The 22,350-nt window shown below is 38.7% G+C and overlaps 1 protein-coding gene across 2 annotated transcripts in view; it reads right to left on the bottom strand.

Moving 5' to 3' along the window:
- The window catches only part of LOC129677087 (zinc finger protein 709-like), an 85,510-nt gene that overhangs the window by 38,438 nt on the left and 24,722 nt on the right, over positions 1–22,350 (bottom strand). Inside the window, exons 2-4 of one of the 2 annotated variants that reach the window (XM_055607689.1) lie at positions 16,018–16,144; positions 15,758–15,818; positions 13,359–15,199 (exon numbers count right to left, since the gene is read on the bottom strand). In XM_055607689.1, the coding sequence (XP_055463664.1) occupies positions 13,359–15,199; positions 15,758–15,818; positions 16,018–16,144 (2,029 nt within the window). Of the gene's footprint in view, positions 1–13,106; positions 15,200–15,757; positions 15,819–16,017; positions 16,145–22,350 lie in introns of those variants that run through there. The other variant, XM_055607688.1, reaches the window with a different exon arrangement.

Below are 22,350 nucleotides of genomic sequence, written 5' to 3' on the forward strand. Positions count from 1 at the left end.
CACCCTCTCCTGGCCTCAGAAGACGCCTGTACTAATGTGCAGTCCCCCACACATATAATTAAACATATTAAAATAAATATTTAAAACATCACAACTATGATTTGAAGTTTGCAGATGCCATTTATGCATTCATGGACTTATCCAGTCAACAGATGTCTGTTTAATCTCTGCTGAATGTCAGGGCCAGTGCTAGATGCTGCAAACGTGTATCTTGTAAGGCAGGTGTCATTAACCCATTTTATAGCAAAGAACTGGGGATTCTGGCTCAGTTACTAGTACACTTCTAAGCTAACAAGTAGAGAAAAAATACTATTTGTTGAGTTTTTATTCTCTTGGATTGACATTAGAATACATTCATTAATTTAGTGTCCACTGATATTAACCACTGTATTAAATACTAAAACATTCTAAATATTCCTATTAGTTTCTATTTTATATATTTTCTATGCAATAGTACAGTTTTACTTAATTTGTATGGATTATGCCTATAGTAGAACTCATGGTGACCTCTTTTTCTCCTCTCTTCATGACCCCTTCTTCTACCTTCTTCTTTCTCTCACACCTGGCTGGGCCCAGAAGCCCAGCCTTCCTCTCTCCTCTGCTCAGTCATTGGCCAATAAGCTTTTTATTAGCTAATCAGGGGAGCATTCTTTTCACCACAGTGATACAAGAGATGGTTCTATATTCATTACTAAGGTAAGAAATGACAGAAATGACAGAGACAGCTGGCTGCCTGGACAGTCATGCAAGGTTGCTGTATAATTTTGGAGCATCTTCCTTCAGCTTTCTGGTTCAGAATATGATAGACTTTTTTGTGAAGTAGGAATTATGAAGGACTTGCCTACTTTGTCCTTGCAAAGCTCAGCAGTTGAATTCCCTGTCTTATTTATCCATTAGGGACAGCCTTTTGTCTGTAGTTGAAGCAAGGGAAGTTTCTTTCCCAGTAGCTAGTTCACCGTGAGATACAAACTCCATGTTGAGGTTTTAAATGTTCATCTTCTTTGAAATACAAATGGGGTTGCTGTCAGGAGCTCACGTCTCACTGCCCAAAACACCTTTTAATAATAAAACATCTTTAATGCCATATTCTGTGGATCTGTGAGATTTTTTTATAGCTGAATAGGCAAACATTGTTTCTAGCTATTTACTATCTGTTTAATATAGGAAATAGTTTTGTAATTAACTAGACTAGTATGTAGCATGACCTTGAGTTTGAGTGGCTACTAACTTGAATTTTTTTAATTATCTTGAACAGTTTCTAATAGCAGCTTTCAAAGGGATGAGAACTTCACATTGAATTTTTAAATGAGTTGAATAGGTTTAATACCTTATACAAGACTTGAAACATAGATACATAGTATGTTGTAACCAAATATAACCTTAATTTTTGTATTAATATACGAATGTAAGATTTGGTTAATAGTAGCTCTGTAGTTATAAGTATATTCAATAATCTACCCATTATTCCTGTTATTCCTATATTCCCCCTTTTTTACTTTCATCCCTTTTGCCCACTTTCCCTTTAATATTAGATAGAAGAAAGATGGATAGAGGAAAGAAAAAGAGAGCAATCCCCATGTCTAACCTCATATCTTGTTTCCTCCCTGACCAAGACCATTTAACAACTAGCAATGAACCTCCTTTTTGATCAACAATCATCAACTAGTGAATAAACAAAAACCACCCACCCCACTTCTTGGGAATATGGCATCACACTATTAAAACTGCTTCCTGCTAACTGGAGCAACAGTTCTTTTGGGGCCCCAGACTGGCCAGTCTTAAGAAAGCTAGTTGTAGCTGGGCATAGCACACTTTTAATCCAAGCACTCAGGGAGGCAGAGGCTGGCAGATTGCTGTGAGTTTGAGGCCGGCCTGGTCTACAAAGTGAATCCAGGAGAGCCAAGGCTACACAGAGCAACTTTGTCTCAAAACCACCACACCCCCGCCAAAGAATGGAAGGAAGGAAAGAAGGAAGAAAAGAAGGAAGGAAGAAAGGAAGGAAGGAAGGAAGGAAGGAAGGAAGGAAGGAAGGAAAGAGCTGTAACACTTGTTGTTTAGTCTCCGTGTGCTGTGAAAATGCAGGGCTTAAGTGGAACTGTTCCTGAATGGAACAGTCAGATAGGATGGACCAAAATGGAGTCAGCAGCAGTTTTTGATTTTGTTCTGGAAGCGAGTTTTGATGAAACAGTCATTGAGACAGTTTCAGGTTGGATCAACCAGGATGCTGGAATAAGTATGTCTCAGCATCCTGTTTAGCAACCTCGAGGGAGAATATTGTTAGGACTGCTCCATCTTCACTGTTGTCTGGTTTTTTTATTTTGTGATCATATAAACGTTCACAGGAAATATACATTTTTGATTAACACAAGTGTGGAACGTGTAATGTGCACAGATCAGTTAAATATGATTCTCTGCTCTTTGTATGAGCAGGTAAAAAGCATCTGTCTCTCTTTATGAGTTACTTTGGACTTTATAACCAAACTATAACATAAATTTTCCTCTATGCAACATGAAAGGATGACATGAAGTGTTCTGAGGGAATTGTAGCACAAAAGATTTATTGGCTATGTATAGCTGAAGTTCTGGCTGGAGTAATTTTTATGTCTTGGCCAGTTTCAGAGCTGCTTCCACGTTGAGGGATGCAATGCAAGTTACCTGTTTGTTGTTCTTGATTTCTTTCTTCCTGTGTGCAGCCAAGATCTTCAGGGGGTCTCCCCAAGTCATACCTGATTTTTTATCAATCTGGTGTAATCCACAGAATTTTGTCTCCTGTGAAAACAAACGTAAAGCCTCTTCCCTAGCACAACACATTTCCTGTCTCCCATTCTGAAGTTAGGACATTCTTAATATAAAACAGGTTGAGTTAGCTCGGTAGTTTTTTTTTTTCTTTCTATAATCTAATGTCTGTCAGCTCTTTTGTTTTTTGTTAATTAGCATGTAAAAATCTAAAATGAATAAGGCATTATATAATCTATTCCTTGGAGGTCTTTGTAACCCCTTTTTGTTTGTTTAGCATCTTCTTTAAAATACGATTAGATCTCTCTGCAACCGCTTGTTCTGTAGGATTGTGTGTATACCTGTATTAGCTTTATATTGTAATATGTAAAAAACTGCTTCATTTCACTAGACACATATACTGGAGTGTTGTTTTGATCTGTACAGGTGTTCCCATAATTGCCATAACTTCTAATAAATGTGTGACTACAGAATCAGCTTTTTCAGAACTTAAAGCAGTTGCCCATCAAAATCCTGATTATGTGTCTATAGTGTGGTACACATATTTTAATTTTCCAAGCCCGGCAAAATGAAACACATTCTTTTGCCAAGTTTCATTTCTTTCATTATCTTTTGGTTTACTTCTCACAGGAAATGGAGTTTGGTCATATAAAGAACAGGTAGGACATTTTCTTATAATTTCTTTGGCTTGTTGTTAAAAATCCCCTTTTAAACCTTCATTGTTAACATGGTATTTCTTATGAAATTCTTAAGATTCTAGCACATTTTCTATTAATAGCTGACCAATTTCATCATTATCTTGTGCTAAAGGGCCTGGTAGACCCATATAGAATCTGATACATGTTGTATACAATGGATGATTTCTAACTCTGATGATCACTTGTTACAATTGAATAAACAGTGAAGTTAATTCTGAATTTTCCTGTTTAGCATTTCTATATGCAAAACAATACTTTCTGCATATTGAGAGTCAGTGAGTATATTAAGAGATTCAGGAAAATCTAATACCATAAGAATGGCATACAGCTCTGATTTTTTAAAACTGAATCATAAGGGGTTTGAGCCACTTTACTTATTTTTCCTGTCTTATAACCTGCCTTCCCTGATTTATTTGCATCAGTATAGATTGTTGGGGCTCCAGAAATTGGTGTCTCTTTTACTATACAAGGGAGAATCCCATTAGCTCTTTTTATAAACTGAAGTCTCTTGCTTTCAGGAGATTTGTTGTTAATCTCTCCCAAAAAATTACTACATGCTGTTTGCCAATGATCATTTTCTGCCCAGAATGAGGCACTTTCAGTATTAGCAAGGGCACCACAATTTCTGCTGGGTGAATTCCTACTAATTGATGAAGTTTCATTTTTCCTTTCAGAATCAATTCCCGAAAATGTTTCCACATAGGTCTTTAATTTTTAACTCTGTGTGCTAAAATAGCCATTCTATGATATTATCTTCTCTCTGCATAAGAATTCTTGTGGAATTTTTTCAAAACTTTTTAAGATTACTTCTCTTATTAAAGTCATATCATATGAATGAAATCCAATATCAGTCATATTTCTAATCCTTTCATCTACAGTTGCTGATATTGCCTTTAATGGCCTGATTGCTGTCTTGCATTCAGCATTACCATTTTTGAAAGCCAATGATTCAATTAGAACTTTCTTAGCTAGAGGATTTGATGCCCTCCTATCTATAGCTGAAGTCAATCTTTATAAAAAGACAGTGAATGTTTCTTTTGTACCTTGCATAATAAATAGTTTAAGTCTTTTTTGTTGTTGCTTCTTGCACTTAAGGCTTCCATATGACATAATGCCAAGGTTGCTTCATTATATATGACTTGTATCTGTACTTCACCATATAGACATTTATTTAGTAGCTGATCTTGAGAAATATTGATACCTCTGGGTCTTTTTCTCTGTTCTGTCTCCTTAGCTTCTTCTTTCCACCATGAACACCATTGTAACTGCAGACATCAGACATAGAGATACAGAATTCACAGTCTGCCCAATTGCATTATGGTCTTGTTTTGGTCCAGAATTTCCTTACTGTGCTTCCATTCCCCCCTTTGGAATAGTAATGTATATTCTGGGAAATTGCATGTTGGAAGACTGTTCTCTGTTGTAGAGTGGAAGCCATAGGCCAATAGGTTTGAACACTTGTTCATCAGGGACTTGCACACTCTTGGATGAATTGGGAGTGTGGATTTGTTGGAGGAGGTGTAGTCTTGCTAAGGAAGTCTAACTCTGGGAGTGGGCCTTGAGGTTTCAAGGACTCAAGCCAGGTCTGGAGCTCTTTAGTCTTCCTGCTGCTGGTTTATAAGGATGCAGAATTCTAAGCAACCATGCCTCTGTGTGCCACCCGGCTCTGCACCATGATGACAGTGGACTAGACTTCTAAGACTGTAAGCTAACCCCAGTTATGTGCTTCCATTTATAAGAGTTATCATGATCTTAGTGACTATTCACTGCAATAAAATATTGACTAAAACAGATGCCAACACTTGGCTCTAAAAAAAGTTAAAAACACTAAAAAGCAATTAGATATATTGACTTTAAAGCTGATTAAGTTCTTTCCAGGTAGAGGAAATGCCATTAATAAAATACTGTATACTAATGTAAAATACTGCTTTGTGTAAAATGTTAGCTGCTGAGTCCTGTATGCTGACATACAAGCCAAATTTCTGTTGGAGTGAGCCAACCAGGTGTGCACTTACCCATATGGGAGAATTTCCCAATCAGAAATTTTATTTTCTCAAGTTAGTCTTCCCAAATTGTATATCCACTAATTTGGTTTGCTTCCATTTAAATGGCATGGATTAATGTATACTGGTAAAGTACACAGAAAGTCATTCACCTTCCACATCACAACCCACTTTATAATGGAGACCCATGAAGCTCACTGACTTAAACAACCTGTAACCCAAATATTGCCTAGTCTGTTTTCCCCTGCAGTGTACACAATACACTATTCCTTGTGTTCTTGTCTCAAGACAAAAGCCATGCTCCACACAGAAATTCTTTTCTGTTAATGAAATTGACAGCCCATTCCATGACTCAAATGGGTTCAATTAGAACTGTGTGGCTTTCTGAGCCTTTAATCCTAGACTTGAGGAGGTTGACCCAGGAGGACAGCAAGGACATTGCCCTATACAGCTACACACTGGGATCAAAGAAACATGAATCATCAAATGAGACCTTATTTCAAAATATTTTTCTGAAAGGCTGGAAGTGAAGCTGTTCTGAATTTAATGTGCATTTCCTATGCAAAATTATGCCAGACACATAGAGCTTAAGAAAGAAAAAATGCCTTTACCAATAACAAGTCTTCTCTGTATAATGTTTAAAAGATTGAGGTGGGTTCTGGGAAATGGCACAGGCCTGGGAAATGGAGTGTGGAGTGTGCAGAGAAAGTATAGTGCAGAGGGCCCTGGGAAGACCTTGTCACTGTTGCTGGCAGGCGGTGGCAGGCTTGTAGATGGGGGGTGGGAGGTCTCTTACCTGCTGCTCTCTGATCTGTCGTGGTTTCTGGGGCTACAGATCGAGGTGGGTCCCAGGAAGTGACACAGGCCTGGGAACTGGGCTCTACGTGGCATATTGAAAGCTGTAACTTAGCAGGTGTTGGAGGGTGATGGGACTTAGACAACCAGAATGTAGGGAGCCAGGGTATAATGTGGTCAGCTTGACACCATTGGTACAGCCCCATGCTGTCCTCCCAGTACATAATAGTTCCATTCATCATGATATGGGCTGGGGCTCATCATGGTCCTCGAGCGTCCGTCCTTTAGAGGTGAAAAAATATAGACTGAAGAGCTGAGCTGTGTCCTCGGCAGCGTTGAGCTTGCAGCAATAAGGAAGAATGGGTCATTATCTTATTTTAAATAGTGAAGAAAAACTCACATTGTTACTTAGAGCAGTGAGGTTCCCATAGGTTTCCGGCATCACATCTTGTAGAGACTTTTCTAGGAAGGCCTAGCAAAGCTCACCCTTCCTAACCTTTTCATAGTGCTCCATTATAGAATACCAGTTTTCCTGTATTTTAGTTTATCCAAATAGCTAAAGCCAAACTGAGCAACAACAAAGAAGCTAAACAAGTATTACTGTGAACCCAAGCAGATCTCAGGAATTTATAAATCTTGATTATCAAATATACTTTATTCATCAAGCATATATTGTTACACATATAGGTTTTGTAGATGCCTGGCGTCGAACAGGGTAAGTAAATGACCCGTCCCGCAGGTCAGTTGAACGAGACCCTAAGAGAGGGGGCTAGAATAGTGTGGGACAGGAGACATGAAGAATGGAGACAAGACTCATCAAGTCTCATTTAATGAAGGCAAAGCATACACTTATATAAAAAAGAATCACAAAAGAATCTCCTCACAGTATCAGTATTTGTGTCATAAGGCAAGGTGTCCGAGGATTTACTTAAGGCTATACAAAAATTGCTATCCAGCTCCCAGGCTTGCATGGAACTTGGTATCTAGTTCTCAGGAACAGAACACGCCTCTCTCATGAAATGCCAAGGATAGTCCCGGAACTTTAGATAAAACTCATATCTGCCAAGGCCAGGAAGTAGAATCCCATGTACCAGACTTCTAAAGTTTCACACGGCAACAGCCATCTAATTTACAGAAACAGTCATCTAATTTACAGAAAAGTCCTAGCTGGCAGAGAAATAGAAACTATAAGCTTGGTTAATAAAGAAAATGGAAATGACCTCTAAAACGGCTGAGCTAGAGTCAAGCCAAAATAGCCATGCCAGAAGCAGTGCCCACAAGTAAAGACAGAAGAGGTTTGATACACACTTTAAAATTAGCTTTTTATTAATTTGAGTGTACCTTATAACCTTAGAAATATATAAACATTGTTAACAATAAGAATCCATTCTAGCCAAAGATATATGAGACCTGTTGCTGTCTTCTTCATCTAAAAGTGAGATACAGTGAAAAGCAGAGAGTTCAGGAGGACTAAGAAGTTTTATAATTGTTGCTTTATACCATGCTGTCATCTTAAGATGGTGAAGTTCATGTACACATTCTCATTGGTCATTCCATCCTAAAATATCCCATACATGTATGCAATAAAAATGGTGATACTTGCTGGGTGTCTCTGCCACCTGTCTTTACTCCCAGCTCTTGGGAGGCAGAGGTAGGCAGATCTCTGTAAGTTCAAGGCCAACCTGATCTACAGAACAAGTTTCAGGAAAGTAAAATGTATACAGAGAAACCCTGTTTCAAAAAAAAAAAATCCACCAAAACAGTGAGACTGATTGCATAGCAAATGTACACTACACTGAGAATATAGTTACATAATTCTGTATGTTTAACATTTATTTTGTATCAAAGAATTTCTAATGCACTCACCAAGTCATTTTACAAGAAAACAAAAAAGGAAGATGATACTTCTCGTTTCTGGATCCCTTAAGTAGGATATGGCACTGCCACAGAAAGGCCTACTAACATGTACAGGGAGACATGTAAACAGAGCAACACTGTTGAGCTTATATCACAAAAATGTATCAAAATTACTAACTTCAAAAAAGAATGAACAAGATGGTCATGATAGTGCACTTTTAATCTCAGACCCCAAGAGGCAGTAACAGGTGAATCTCTATCATTTCTTGGCCAACCTGTCTGCGTAGAGACCTTGTCTCACACAAACAGAAAAATAAAAAGGAAAAGATAGGCTTCACTTGAAATTCCTCCAGAGTTAAACATTTACTTAAATTCTGTACTTGTCTCACAAAAAACTGGAGTGACCCCCACTTAAAATTTAAGGCTAATATAATATTGCTATGAAGTAATGAATTTTTAATAAGTTACTAACAGATCAAAGAGTTCTCAGAAACGTTAGTAAACGCTGATCCTAAAAATCAAAAACAAAAATGATGGAGCACATAAGGGTGGCTAAACAGATAAGAAAACTTGTTGATTTTGCAGAGGACATGGATCAATCCCCAGAACTTGTTTTGACATTCAAAAACATTTGGGACTTCAGGTCAAGAGAATTCAATTTTCTTTTCTGACTTCAGTGAGCTCCCGGCACACATGCAGTACATATCCATAGATGTGGATGGGCAAAAGATACATGCACACTTTTTTCAAAATTAAAAACGAGGTAGGGAGAATATTCTACACCTGCAATCTAATGCATGTTATATAGTTTAATGTCAAATGACACAAGCTAAAGTCATCTAAGAGGAGAAAACCACAATTACAAAAATACCTCGAAACCCAATGTGGTGGCACACACCTTAATACCAGCACTGGAGAGGCAGAGGAGGGGAAGAAGAAGTACTATTGAGGCAGGGAATTCAGGAGAGATGGCTAGAACTAAGAGGCATCTGGAGGATGATATGAGAACCTACTGCAGCAAAATTTCCTAAATATATATGAAGGTAATCCTAATGAGTTCTCCATATAATAGGGATATGGAGTCCCAACTGGCCACCTCTTGACACCAAATGAAGCTTCCAGTATTGAAACTGCATTGCCTTCAATCCAGTTGTTGGCCAACAGGGTGCCATGGAAATTTTCAAAAACCTATGCTTTTGTTCTGACAATGGGTTGCTCTCAGCAAAGTTACGGTGGGGCCTACTGCCAAGCACAACACCCATAAAAATTATTTAAAATAAAGAAGTTAACCTGGTGTTTAAGGTAAGCTTTCAGTGTTAAGTTCTAGTGTCTTTGGTTAAGGATGATACTCTGCAGGCTACTGAAAAAGAAATCTTAAACAGCAATCCAGCCACAAAATCTTCAACCTACAGTATTTCCTGCTTGCAAGATATGTTAGGGAAATGGCACAGAACTTACAGGAGTAGCGGACCAATGTCTGATTTTACTTAAGGTCCACTACAGAAGCGGAACCCAAACCTGAGACTGCTTGGGTAACCAAGAAACAGAGACAAGATAGACCAAAGACCTGCTTTCAAACCTGTTACACTGTCTTCACTGTGTGCCATGAGGAAGGGGATGAAATACACCAGAGGGCTTGGGAAACTGCAAAATCTTTTATTATTTTCACCACTAAAGCAGAGTGGCTGATCAACCAGGGCCACCACACATGAATTGAGACACTTGTTTCCCTGAGCAGGGGCTGAAACGAAAGGGGCTTTAATCCCAGGTGCATGCTGGGATTAAAAGCAGGCACCACCATGCCTAGAGAGGTCTTTGATTCATATGCTTGATTCTGGGGCACTTTTTCTTTTGTTGGATTGCCTTGTCCAACCTTGATGTGATGGTTTTGTTATTTTGTACTGTAATGTTTCCTTGTTACTACTTAGAAAGCTGTTCTTTTCTAACAAGACACAGAAAAGGAGTGATCCCATTGGGAGAGATGAGAGCAACTGGAAGAGTGCAAAAAAAAAAACTGTAATCATGATACATTATATGTGAAAACAACCTATTTTCAATAAAAGAAAAAAATTAAAAATATGTAGAAAAGCTCTAGCTTTTGCAAACATGTAGGGGTTTCCTAATCAGAGATTGATGGGTGAGGGCCCAGCCCACCGTGGGTGGCGCCACACTGGGCTGATGGTCCTGGTTTCTCTAAGAAAGCAGGCTGAGAAAGCAATGGTGAGCAAGCCAGTGCAGCGCTTCTCCACGGGCTCCGAGTCAGTTCCTGATTCCACCTTTTTGCTGTCTGAATTCCCAGGAGATGCTTTAGTAACTGGAGAAGCTTTGTTAATTGTAGATGTGGGAGAATTAAATATCCTCTTTGAGATACTTAAAAGGTTCATCTTTATGCTTCTGTTGTTCTAAAATTACTTCTAGTACCATAATCTGTATTAATCTCAGTTCTGTGGATTAACAAAATTTGTAGAATGAATCTCTATATGTATAGGATGAGGATTCATTAGAATGACTTGCAGGCTGAGCTAATCTAAGAATAGCTTGACAAGAGCAGAAAGTCCAAGAAACCAATAATACTTGGACAGTACACACAGCTTGATGACTCAGTTGGTCTTAACACAGGCAGCAGTCATGTAGAAGTAGGCTGTAGAGCTTGTTTTTAAAACTACTTTATTTCAGATGTTATTCCCTTCCAACCTCCCAACTCTACGTAGGATAGTGAAGGTTAGTGGGGAGAGAGGGCCCAGACTCTTTTGCTTCTCCTGGCTGTTTAGGGTCAAGGGGTCCAATCTCCCTCAACCTCAGAGCCAGCAATCTCCTTCAAGATGCTGCACCCTTAACTGTTTCTCTCTGTCTGCTCCAAAGTGCTACACGGCACACACCAACACCACACCTTTGTTTTCTCGGCTCTCAATTTATATCCTGAGTCCTAGACTGTGTCCTTCTTATGTGCTGCACGTGGAAGGCTGTTAGCAGCTGGCAAATGCCATGCCCTGCACTAGACAATTAACAGGTGTGGACAAACTTTAGCCCAACTAAAACCCCATGCTTGGGATTAAAACAAAAACATGTTTACATAACTGAGTTTACAAAGAAACCAAAACTTCCAGTGAGGAAATGGGCTTGCAATCAAGAGGAAAAGCAGAGAGTTGTTAGCGGAAGAATTAAAGTGGGATATCCTCAGATGATAAAAAGTCCTGAAACTCATTAGTGAAGTTCACTATTAGTTCCCAGAAGAGGTAATCTCTAGATCCGAGAAGTTGGTCCTGGTTAGGAAGAGCAATTCAGGGAGAATTAGATGCAAGGGAACCAGGAAATAGTTCCTAGGGATGCTTTTCAGCTTTGGAAAGAAATAGAGTAATAGATAAAAATGACAAATCTGAAAACAACAGTGATCAGGAAAAAGCAGAGCACTATACTAAAAGAGAAATTAGAAGCTGAAGATATACTAAGATATACTATCTAATGTCTCTGATGAGGTTGAGGATTTTTCTCCTCTTTGTGCTGATTTTGCTCTCCCCAACTCCAGCTCTAATTTCCTCTGCTCCTAAAACCTATACATCAAGTTTAGCTTCTAATAGAATGGGAACTTTTTCCACTGCTTCACTTCATCTATTATTGAGGCTATTAAGAGGTTTCTGATCTCCTGATAAGAAAATTAAGTTCTTCTAAATCAGGGTAAACATCTCCAATGCAAGAGGCTCTGTCCAGAAGATGGGAGCAGATGTCAGTGAGTGTAATGCTCAATCCTAAAAACCAAAGGCAGTAAGTTAGAAACTATACACCCATTTTATTTAGGACTCTTGAGGATCTTGAGCAGGCTTGTGCTCAAAATGAACAACTGCTCCTTTTCTCTCCTTGATTCTATTCCTGGGGAAGTGTTTCTTCCCTTTGACTGCTGGATCTCAGCAAAGGCTTGTTTTACTGGGGTGAATATTTACTGTGGAAGACTGATTATTCAGAAAGATGCCAGGAACAAGCTATTAGAAACCATGTAAATAATGTTCACATACTTTTTGAAATGTCAGAAAGCATGTATAGTGATGTTCAGTTACAGATTACAGATCCTCCTGTGGATTGGGGACAAATCAGTGCTTTAGCCTTATAGGCATGGATGAATTCTGGATTCTGGAAAAAAGTAAGAGAAAATTAGAAAATTTCTACAGTTAGACAATGGCCTGATGAGCCCTATCATTGTTTCCTCTCCTCTGCAGGCAGGCAGTCGCCTGGTAGTTGATGGGGAGGTGGAAATGGTAATTGTTAAACAGTTGGCATATGAGAATGCTAGCGCTGGCTGCATGCCAGGCTGCCATCCACCCCTCTGGAAAAGAGGATGCTTCTGGGTTGACATAGGCCTTCTCTCTGGCCATTCTCTCCAAGGCAGAATACTACCTCAATTATTGGCAGCCATCCAAAAAAAGAAAACTTAGTAAAAATAATGGCAAACGATGTTTTAAATGTGGTCATCTTGGACATTTTAAAAGACAGTGTGCACAAGGAAGACGGAGCGTTCCTCAGGTCATGGACACTAAGATTTCAGGTTTATGCTCTCACTGTAAACAAGGAAAGTATAGGGCAAACCCAAGTATATTCCTGAGTGGTGATGAAGAATGGTCTTTGCCTCAAGGAAACTGGATGAAGGTAAATCCCAGGCCCAGCCAAAATTTGGGGTGCATTCAGGAACAACTCGGATTAATCTAAAAAGGTGAATACCAGTCCTACAGCCCTTAGTTTCCATCACTCCAATGCATCAAAAACCTGAGAGCACCCTCATAGAGTCCCAGACCTGACCTCAGTGCCACATCCAGATTCATATTAACAACAGAAATGGGAGTCCATGCCATATTTCCTGGTACATTTGGGCCTGTGCAAGAAGGAAAGGCTGGACTGATAATAGGCAAAACTAGTGTGATCAGTTCTAGACTGGGATTATAGTGGTAAGATTAAAATTATGGCATCTGTTCCTGTTGGCACCCAAACTTTACAGAAAAGACAACACATTATTACACAATGATTCCAATGTCAGTGTTTAATTTGGTAATGTCTTCTCAGGAAAGGGGCACAGAATATTGTAGGTTCTTTTTGTCAGTATGAATTTTTTCATGGTTTTGAAGAGTATTGAGATGTGCAAAGGCCTTCTCACATTGATTACATTCATAGAATTTCTCTCCAATATGAGCTCTTTCATGCAGTTGAAGACTACTGTAATATACATAAGCTTTTCCACAGTGATTACACGTATAGGGTTTCTGTCCAGTATGAATTCTTTCATGCATCTTAAGATGACTATTACCTGCAAAGATCTTACCACATTGATTACATTCATAGGGTTTTTCTTCAGTATGATTTCTTTCATGGTTGTAAAGACTACTGTTACTTGCAAAGGCTTTACCACACTCATTACATTTATATGGCTTCTCTCCAGTATGAATTCTTTCATGTATTTGAAGAGTATGGTTATATGCAAAGGCTTTACCACATTGATTACATTCATAAGGTTTTTCTCCAGTATGAGTTCTTCCATGGAGTTGAAGATTACTGAAATATGCAAAGGTTTTACCACACTGATCACATTCATAGGGTTTCTCTCCAGTATGTGTTCTTTCATGAATTTGAAGACTATTGCCATACGCAAAGGTTTTACCACACTGATTACATTCATAGGGTTTCTCTCCAGTATGAATTCTTTCATGCACTTGAAGAGCACTGCGACATTGAAAAGCTTTACCACACTGATTACATGCATAAGGTTTCTTTCTACTATGATTTCTTTCATGCATCTTAAGATGACTGTTACTTGAATACACTTTTCCACACTGACTACATTCATAGGGTTTCTCTCCAGAATGGGTTCTTTCATGCATTTGAAGACTATTGCAATATGCAAACACTTTACCACATTGATCACATTCATAGGGTTTTTCTCCAGAATGACTTTTTTCATGCTTGTAAAGACTACTATTACTTGCAAAGGCTTTACCACACTGATTACATTTATATGGTTTCTCTCCGGTATGAATTCTTTCATGGAGTTTTAGAGTACTGCGATATGCAAAGGTTTTACCACACTGAGAACATTCATAGGGTTTCTCAAGAGTATGAATTCTTTTATGTATATGAAGAGTACAGTTACGTGCAAAGGTTTTTCCACACTGAGTACATTCATAGGGTTTCTCTCCAGTATGAGTTCTTTCATGCATTTGAAGACTATTGTAATATGCAAAGGTTTTACCACATTGTGTACATTTATAGGGTTTCTCTCCAGTGTGAATTCTTTCATGTACTTGAAGAGAACTGCGACATGTAAAGGCTTTACCACATTGATTACAGCCATACAATTTCTCTCCAGTATGAGTTCTTTCATGCCTTTTAAGAGAAGTGTTACATGAAAAAAGTTTACCACACTGATTACATTCATAGGGTTTCTCTCTAGTATGAGTTCTTTCATGTATGAGAGGATAAGTGGGACATGCAAAGGATTTCCCACATTGAGGATTTTTATACTTTTTCTCTCTAGTATTACTTCTATCCACTTGATGATGGCTGTGACATATAAAGGCTTTATCTTCTTGTTTACAGTCATAGGATTTCATTTCCAAATGAGTTCTTTGGTGGAATTCTAAAGAGGCTTTATCACATTTATTACATTCATAGAGACCCTCTTCATTATAGGTTGCTTTGTGTTCTTCAAGATACCTGTGAAGGTTAAAGCTTTTACTACTTGGATCATATTTATCACTTCCTTTTCCCATATGCGATTTTTCACTTCTTTGAAGAGAACTGGAAGAACTCAAAGCTTTTCCACTCTGATTGCATTTACAGCATTTTTCTATAGTGGGAGTCACAATACATGTGCAAAATGAGGCAGGGCAGACAGAAGATTTTTCACATTCCTTGTACTCACAGGGCTTTTCTCCAATGTTAGTATTTTGATGTATTCCCACTGAATCTGGAAAACCAATTATTTGTAAACTTGTATCCCATTCATCTTGTCTTCTCATAGTGGGAATGACCACATATCTTCTAATTGTTCTGGGAAAGAGAGTGGCACACTGCTGCTTTCCATGTTCCTTCAGATCATGTGGCTTGTATCTAGGGGGACAGCCGCTATACCTATCACAGAAACAACAGCAAATAAAAGATGTTCACATTGCATTCACACACTTTAACTTTTTGTTTCTCACAGACATGTGATATAGAGATTTAAGATTCTCCACCACAAAAATCTTGACTTTCATAATTAAATTATGAAATTATTATAATTACATTAAATTACTATAAGCCATACAAGCACATGAGTAACAGGAGTATTATTATGGACAATTTGTTTATAACAGGTCTTGGACATACAGTAAATCGCTAATCAATGTGTTTACCTTTTCTGATACTTGGAAGTTATAAAGCGAAGTGGATAGAGAGTTTTGTAATTGTTCTTATGTGGCTATGATTAAAACTGTGATACCTGTTAAGGCCTTGTTTCCTTTTATTGTTTTTCAAAGAATACTTTGCGAACACTCATCAGCTATCTGACATAGAGATATATGGTGTTTGGAGCATTTAATAATCCTCACAAAGCTGTGCATATTCCCACTATTTCTTTCTATTAAAACTTGAGGTTATATTAAAATTTCTTCATAGAGGCATGTGTACTGGCTTGCATATGAAAATTACCTTACATGTCTTCTAGAACTTTGACAATGTTCTTCAATACTGTGGTCTTCCCCTTTGTGTCCTAAAATATAGTACCAGAAAAATGTATGTTACTGGGAAATTATACAAAATGTAAATTATCTTCAGTGAATCTTAAAAGAATGCTTGACTTACTCACCGTATTCTTCTTTCTCGTTCAAAACTAAAATCAATGAGCACTAATCTCTAAGAAAGAATTGTCCCCTTAAGTAAAAAGTAAAAAAAAAAATTCACATTATTACCTGTAAAATTAAGGTTCCAGTAGGTTTCCAGCATCACATCTTTGTAGAGACTCTTCTGAGAGGGATCTAGCAATGCCCACTCTTCCTGAGAGAAGTTCACATGTACGTCCTCAAAGGTCACTGCATCCTAAAGTACACCATATACATGCATGTATGTATACATATATATATATATGATATGTACATGTAAATATATAAATTATACATATGTAGGTAATAGGAGTGATGAGATTGACTGCATTGTAAATGGATAGTTTATTGAATATATATTTACATAATTCTGTATGTTCAACATAGTAATTCCATGTCACAGAATTGTAAATGCAATCACTAACTCATTTTTGAAGAAAACAAGAGAATCATGCTTCTTATTTCTGTGCACAATAAATAGGATATGGGATTGCAGAAGAAATGTCTACTAACACATACAAAAAGACATGCAAACTGAGCAGTATTATTGAGAATACATCAGTAAGTTCTATCAAAATTACTAACTTTAAAAATGGACGGAAAAATGGCTGTGGTGATGCTTAATTTTAATCCCAGACTTCAGAAGGCAGAAACAGGTGACTCCCTATGATTTCCAGATCAACTTCTCCAAAGAGTTAAATATTACCTATAGAAATGTATTTATCTATTGGAAAACTGGTGTGACCCTGTATAAACTGTAAAGATAATATGATATTTCCATGAAGAAATGTACTTTTAATAAGTTACTGATAGATGACAAAGTTCTACAAAAATTATTAATGGAAATGACGGTCATAAGAAAAAAAAACAATAACACCAAGGAAAAAAATACCCTATATAAGGATGATACTAGAATGAAGATCACTTGTTGCTTTTGCAGAGGACCTGATCAAAGCCCAACCTTCACTTTGAGGCTCCCAACCATTCAGAACTCCAGCCAAGAGAATTCAATGTTCTCTTCTGACTTCAATGAACAGTAGGCTTTCACAAGGTATATATCCATAAATATAGGCAAAAGACAGATGCACATATTTTAAAAATTAAAAAAACACAGAAGGGTAGGAAGAATGTTACACACCTACAAACCAATCAGAGATCAGTGTTAATGTCATGCATGCATGCTACCCTGGTATAAAAAATTATGTCCTCTGAGAAAGTTCTAAAGTCAAGATATGGGTAAAGCTCAGTACAATAACAAATGCTCGACATGTAGACAAACCTAATTCCATAAGGTAGATATACAAACATAAAAATTTCAGGCTAAAAAAACTGCGCAGGGAAGAGCATTGCTTGTATTTTACCTTACATTATTTAGGGTCAGAGACTGTAATGTTGGTACAGTTATGGGTTCATGAGAAAGAAGTAGGCTGCTCAGCTTCAATCACAAAAAGAAGACAAGTGTGATAAGGGTATAAACACTCAAAGCCTATCCCCAGAGACTTTCTCCAAAAGGAATTTTGCCCTTAAAGGTACCATGAGCATGCCAATGAAAGCTACTAACCAGTTACAAATGGTCAATTACATCATCAAATCTGGGAGTGTTTTCATTCAACATACCATATTTCACACAGGTGATGATAGGCTCACACTCAACCCATACTGAAACAGGCATTTATCCTAACTTCCAAATCTCCACAGTACATCACAGTCTGAACACTGTTGAAATGTCCAAAGTTTCTCTTAACCTTCAAGAAATCTCTTAACTTTACGTCTTGTAAAATGAAAACACAGATCATACCTTCCCAACTCACAATACATATTTCTTTTGCAAAGAAGAAAAGATTGGACTAAGGTATCCTGACACCCTGCTGGACAAATATCAAATCCTGTGTCAGCCAACTGGGGATTCAATTTCAAAGGGCTTAGATGGCTCTTTATCTCTGCAACTTCCCATACTCCTTGTTCTTTGCCCACTTCCACTCCCTATATGCAGTATTCATGGCAGGTACCTCAAAGCTTGGGTATTTTAACATTTTGTGGTCTCAAAATGCAACCCAGGCTTTATTACCATGGATTCATGTCAAAACTCTCCCAGTTTCCTCACTGGATCGGACCATGCCAAACCTATGACTGAAATGGTGCTGAACACACAGAGGAAGAATCCATGAGCTTTAAAATTTGTATCTTTCTTCTTTCAAGAAAATGTAGCACATAGATGATACCACCATAAAAAGTTCTAGCTTGGGGTGTACCATGCTCAGTGAAACAAAGTAGCAGCAGGTTCTGTATGGAGTTGCTTTTTAGGACTAGGAATCACCTTATCTTTTCCTTCCACTGTTAAAACACTTTGCTGGGTGGCCCAGTAACATTACATTTTCTGTATGTCCAAAGAAGAGCAGGTACCTTCTTTTTAATGACCCTCACCTCCCTGATAATTTCTGCTTCTGATTCAGCACGTCTGCCATCTGAATTTACCTCGAGTTCTTTTTCTTCTCAAACCACATTTCTGCCCCTGGTGTTGCTCTTTTTCTCTACAGACCTGCAGAAATCATGAGTAGCAACCATGCCACAGACTGAATGTTTTGTCGAGAAATAAGTCTATTACTCTTCCTTTGAGCCTTAGTTGATTTCACAGGACAGGACAAAGAATAGAAAGATAATATGCTAAAATATTACACAAAAAACTGGTCTCAGCGACTGTTCTATTGCTTTGAAAAACACTATGACAAAGACAACTCATAATGCAATACTTTGGGGATTGATTACAGTGACAGAGGGTTACTTCATTATCATCTGAAAGGAAGCATCTTGGTGGGCAGCCATGGGGCTGATGCTAAGTCCTGATACAGAAGAAGGGAAGCAGAAAGAAACACTTGCCTTCTACTGGTCTTTGGAAACCTCAAAGTTTAGCTGCACACACCTAAACAAGCAAGACAAATCTACTCCCACAATGGCATACATCTTAATTTCACAGTGAGGACTACTAATCAGGGACCAAACATTCAAAAATAGGCACATAGCTTGATGTGGTGGTATACAACTGTTATCCCAGTGTTCACAGAGGCAGAGGCAGGCAGATCTCTGCTAGTTTGAGGCCACCTCATCTACAAAGTGAGCCCAGAAAAGCCAATGCTACACAGAGAAATCACATCTCCTAAAACCAAAAACCAAGCCAAAATTAAACAAAACAAAAACAAAAACAGGCACATGAGGCTGCTCAATATAAACCATGACATGAATATAACCTAAGGAGAAAAGAGCTCATAAAGAAAAGAATGAAAGATACTCTTGGAAACAAGAGAGAGAGAAGGAAAGAGAGAGAAAACAAGAGACACAGAGAAACAGAGAAAAGGAAGAAAATATTTCCTCTAAATACAGGGGAGCCAACTCCTCTTGATGGGTTACAAGTTTCCTTAATACAAACTTCCCTACCCTGTATAAGAAGAGATTGAACATCCTGAGGCCTCTAAATTCAGGTTTAATTATATATTTTTTTCTGTGAGTGCATGGTATTCTCCCGTTTCCCTCCCTACTCAGTCTTCTCAGAGAATCTCGGAAACCTTGGATCAGGTTTGGTAGAAGCAATGAAGGCAGTCTCTTGGTGTGCTTAAGTGTGACTGTTGGAGATGATGCCAACAGAAAGTTGCATTTCTGGGTAGAAGTGCCCCACAAGGCTACTAAAGTTTTAAGTTTGATTCAACTATTTTTAACAAGTTGAAATCTGAAAGTCTTAAATTCTAGCCCACATGGAGTCTCAGAAATCTGTCTGGTCACAGCCAAGACCATATTCAACTGTGATAAAATGGGAACAAGCAACATCTTTTGACTGGAAACCGAGGAGAAGGTGACACAAGTGGGTGGCAAGTCTTGGCTTCCCCAAACCAGTCTGTGTGGTGAGACATGGACAGGCTCAATTGTCTCTGCTTGCAACCATGGAAATCTTTCCTCTGTACCTTAGCTGTGGGGGGTTAGCAGGGAGCTGAGCTAAGCTTGTGTACAAAGCAACCATGTGGTTTGCAGCCATCTTGGCTATTATGTCAATATTACATTACAACAATACAGAATTTGAGCTATAGAGTAAAAAATGTCCAACAAAAAGTATCACCATGTACGCTACCAACAACAGGAAACTGATGGGAAAAGATAATCATGAATGAAAAAATGATCAACACACAAGACTGGATACATACTAAAAACAGTGACATTCTTTGAATTCAAATCTTTGAAGACAACTGCTATAAAGACAACACTGTCTGGGGAAAAAATAAAGAGATTAGCAGAACATGAGAGCAAACTTAGAAAAGAAAAACACAAGTCAAATAAAGTAAATGTTGCTTATTAAGACCAGGAAACCCAGGAAGTCTGGCCTTGCTAATACACATGGCATCTACACTCAAACGTGTTAACAACAGACTTTCCACCTGCACAGAATTAACTACAGATGGTCCTACACCTGAATGTTAAGTGCCAGAGTCAGAACTTCTCGAAGACACTTAGAGAAACTAGGACTCAGCGAGTCAGCAAATCTGCCTTCCCTGGTGACAGTAAATGCAGCTGAGGTGAGCTCATTACATAGTGACATCAGCAACAAAGACTTTTCCACATGTTAGACCCAGCATGAGTCTAATTTTCAGAAAGGATGAAGAGAACTCAGGAGACGGATCTCATAGATGGAAAATCGCAAGAGGTTTATTTTAACCATCGTGCAATGGGGTCACCTCTGCTGGTCAGCAAAGAGTGGCACTGGGAAACAAAGGCCTTGGGTTTTTAAAGGACAATTTTTAGGGGTTGCAGTCTTGGCAATTCAGGATTGGATGAGGAAGCTATAAAGTAAGATAAATGGTTAGTCTTAGGTGTCCTGCCAAGTGTGGATGCGGCTGCAATTAAAGGTAGGGATGGGGGTGGGGTGATTAGCTCATCCTTGAAGATCGGGGCTTCGGGCTTTTGGCTGGAAGTCAGGGGCTACTCAGAAGAAGGTTTGAGGCCATCTGGGTTGGTTGCTAAGAAACTATCTCCCAGACAAGTGTGGTCATTCTTTTTGCTGGACGAAAGTCATTGCTTGCTCGCTTTCTTATCTCTACTCACAGACGGCCAGGGTCACATTCCTCTGTTCTCTGGAGAAGTACTAAGAGGCTTTAGCTTAACCTGGGCCTAAAAGAATATAGGCTTTAGAAGACATATAGGTTACAAAGTTAGTCTGATTCTTTCACACACAAGAGCTCAGCTCCCCATGGTGTGAGCAGGTGCAGACAGGGAATGTAAGTCATTCAGAGGTCCCACTTCTGTATGGGTGGTGCAGAGACCTCAGGAGAACAAAATGAATCATACTGGACATTTAGCTTCCCAACTGGTTCTTGTTGTCCCTCGAGGTGCCCCACAGGAACTGCCCAGGTTCTTCCCAAACTGTGGATGATTCCCTCCCCCTGCCTTATTCTGCCAGTCCCTAACCCACCTTTCTGCTCATGATGGTATGAATTCCAAGGTTGCCTGGTACTCCTCACAGCTTCTGGAAGCAGGTCACACCCTAACACACAGGACCTTGGGAGCTCTGTTCTGGTGTCAATTCCTCAGTGGGGCCTTCCCAACATTCTATTATTAACAATAACTGAACACACAGTGGAAGAGTCCATGAACCTTGAAATTTGCATCTTTCTTGTTTCAAGGAAAAGTGGCACATGGACAATAACACCATAAGGAGTTCTAGCTTTCAATGGACCCAGTCCCACTGGAATAAAGTAGCAACAGGTTCTGTAAGGAGTTGCTTTCTGAGACTAAAATCACCTTGTCTTTTCCCTCCATAGTTAATCACTTTGTTGGGTGGTACAGCAACCTCACAACACATTTTCTATATGTCCAAAGAAGAATAGCAGGTGTTTTCTCTTTAATGGCCCTAACAGCCCTAATGATTTCTCATTCAGCACATGACAGCCATATGAATTTACCTACAGCTCTTTTTATTTAGAAACCACACAGGTTTCATTAATTCCTGCCCCTGTTGTTGCTCCCTTTCTCTATGGTCCTGTAGGAGTCACGAGTAATAACCATGACACACACTGAATGCTTTATCTAGAGATCAGTCCATTATTCTTTCATTTAGCCTCATTTGATTTCAGAGGACATGCACAGAACAGAGAGATAATATTTCAAAATATTACATGAACACCCTGTCTCAGTGACTGTCCATTGCTGTGAAGAAGCACTATGAACAAGGCAACTCTTACAATGGAATACTTTTGGGACTGATTGGAATGACAGAGGGTTACTCCATTATCATCTTGAAAGGAAGCATCATGCTGGGCAGGCATGGGGCTGAGTGTTACACCCTGATACACAGGGAGGAAGAAAGAAGCACTTGCCTTGCACTGGTTTTCTGAAACCCCAATTCCCCCTAGAGTGACACAGCTAAACAAATAAGACAAACCT

This window comes from Psammomys obesus, unplaced genomic scaffold (genome assembly GCF_907164565.1).
Source record: "Psammomys obesus unplaced genomic scaffold, mPsaObe1.curated_primary_1811, whole genome shotgun sequence".
NCBI classification, from domain to species: domain Eukaryota; kingdom Metazoa; phylum Chordata; class Mammalia; order Rodentia; family Muridae; genus Psammomys; species Psammomys obesus.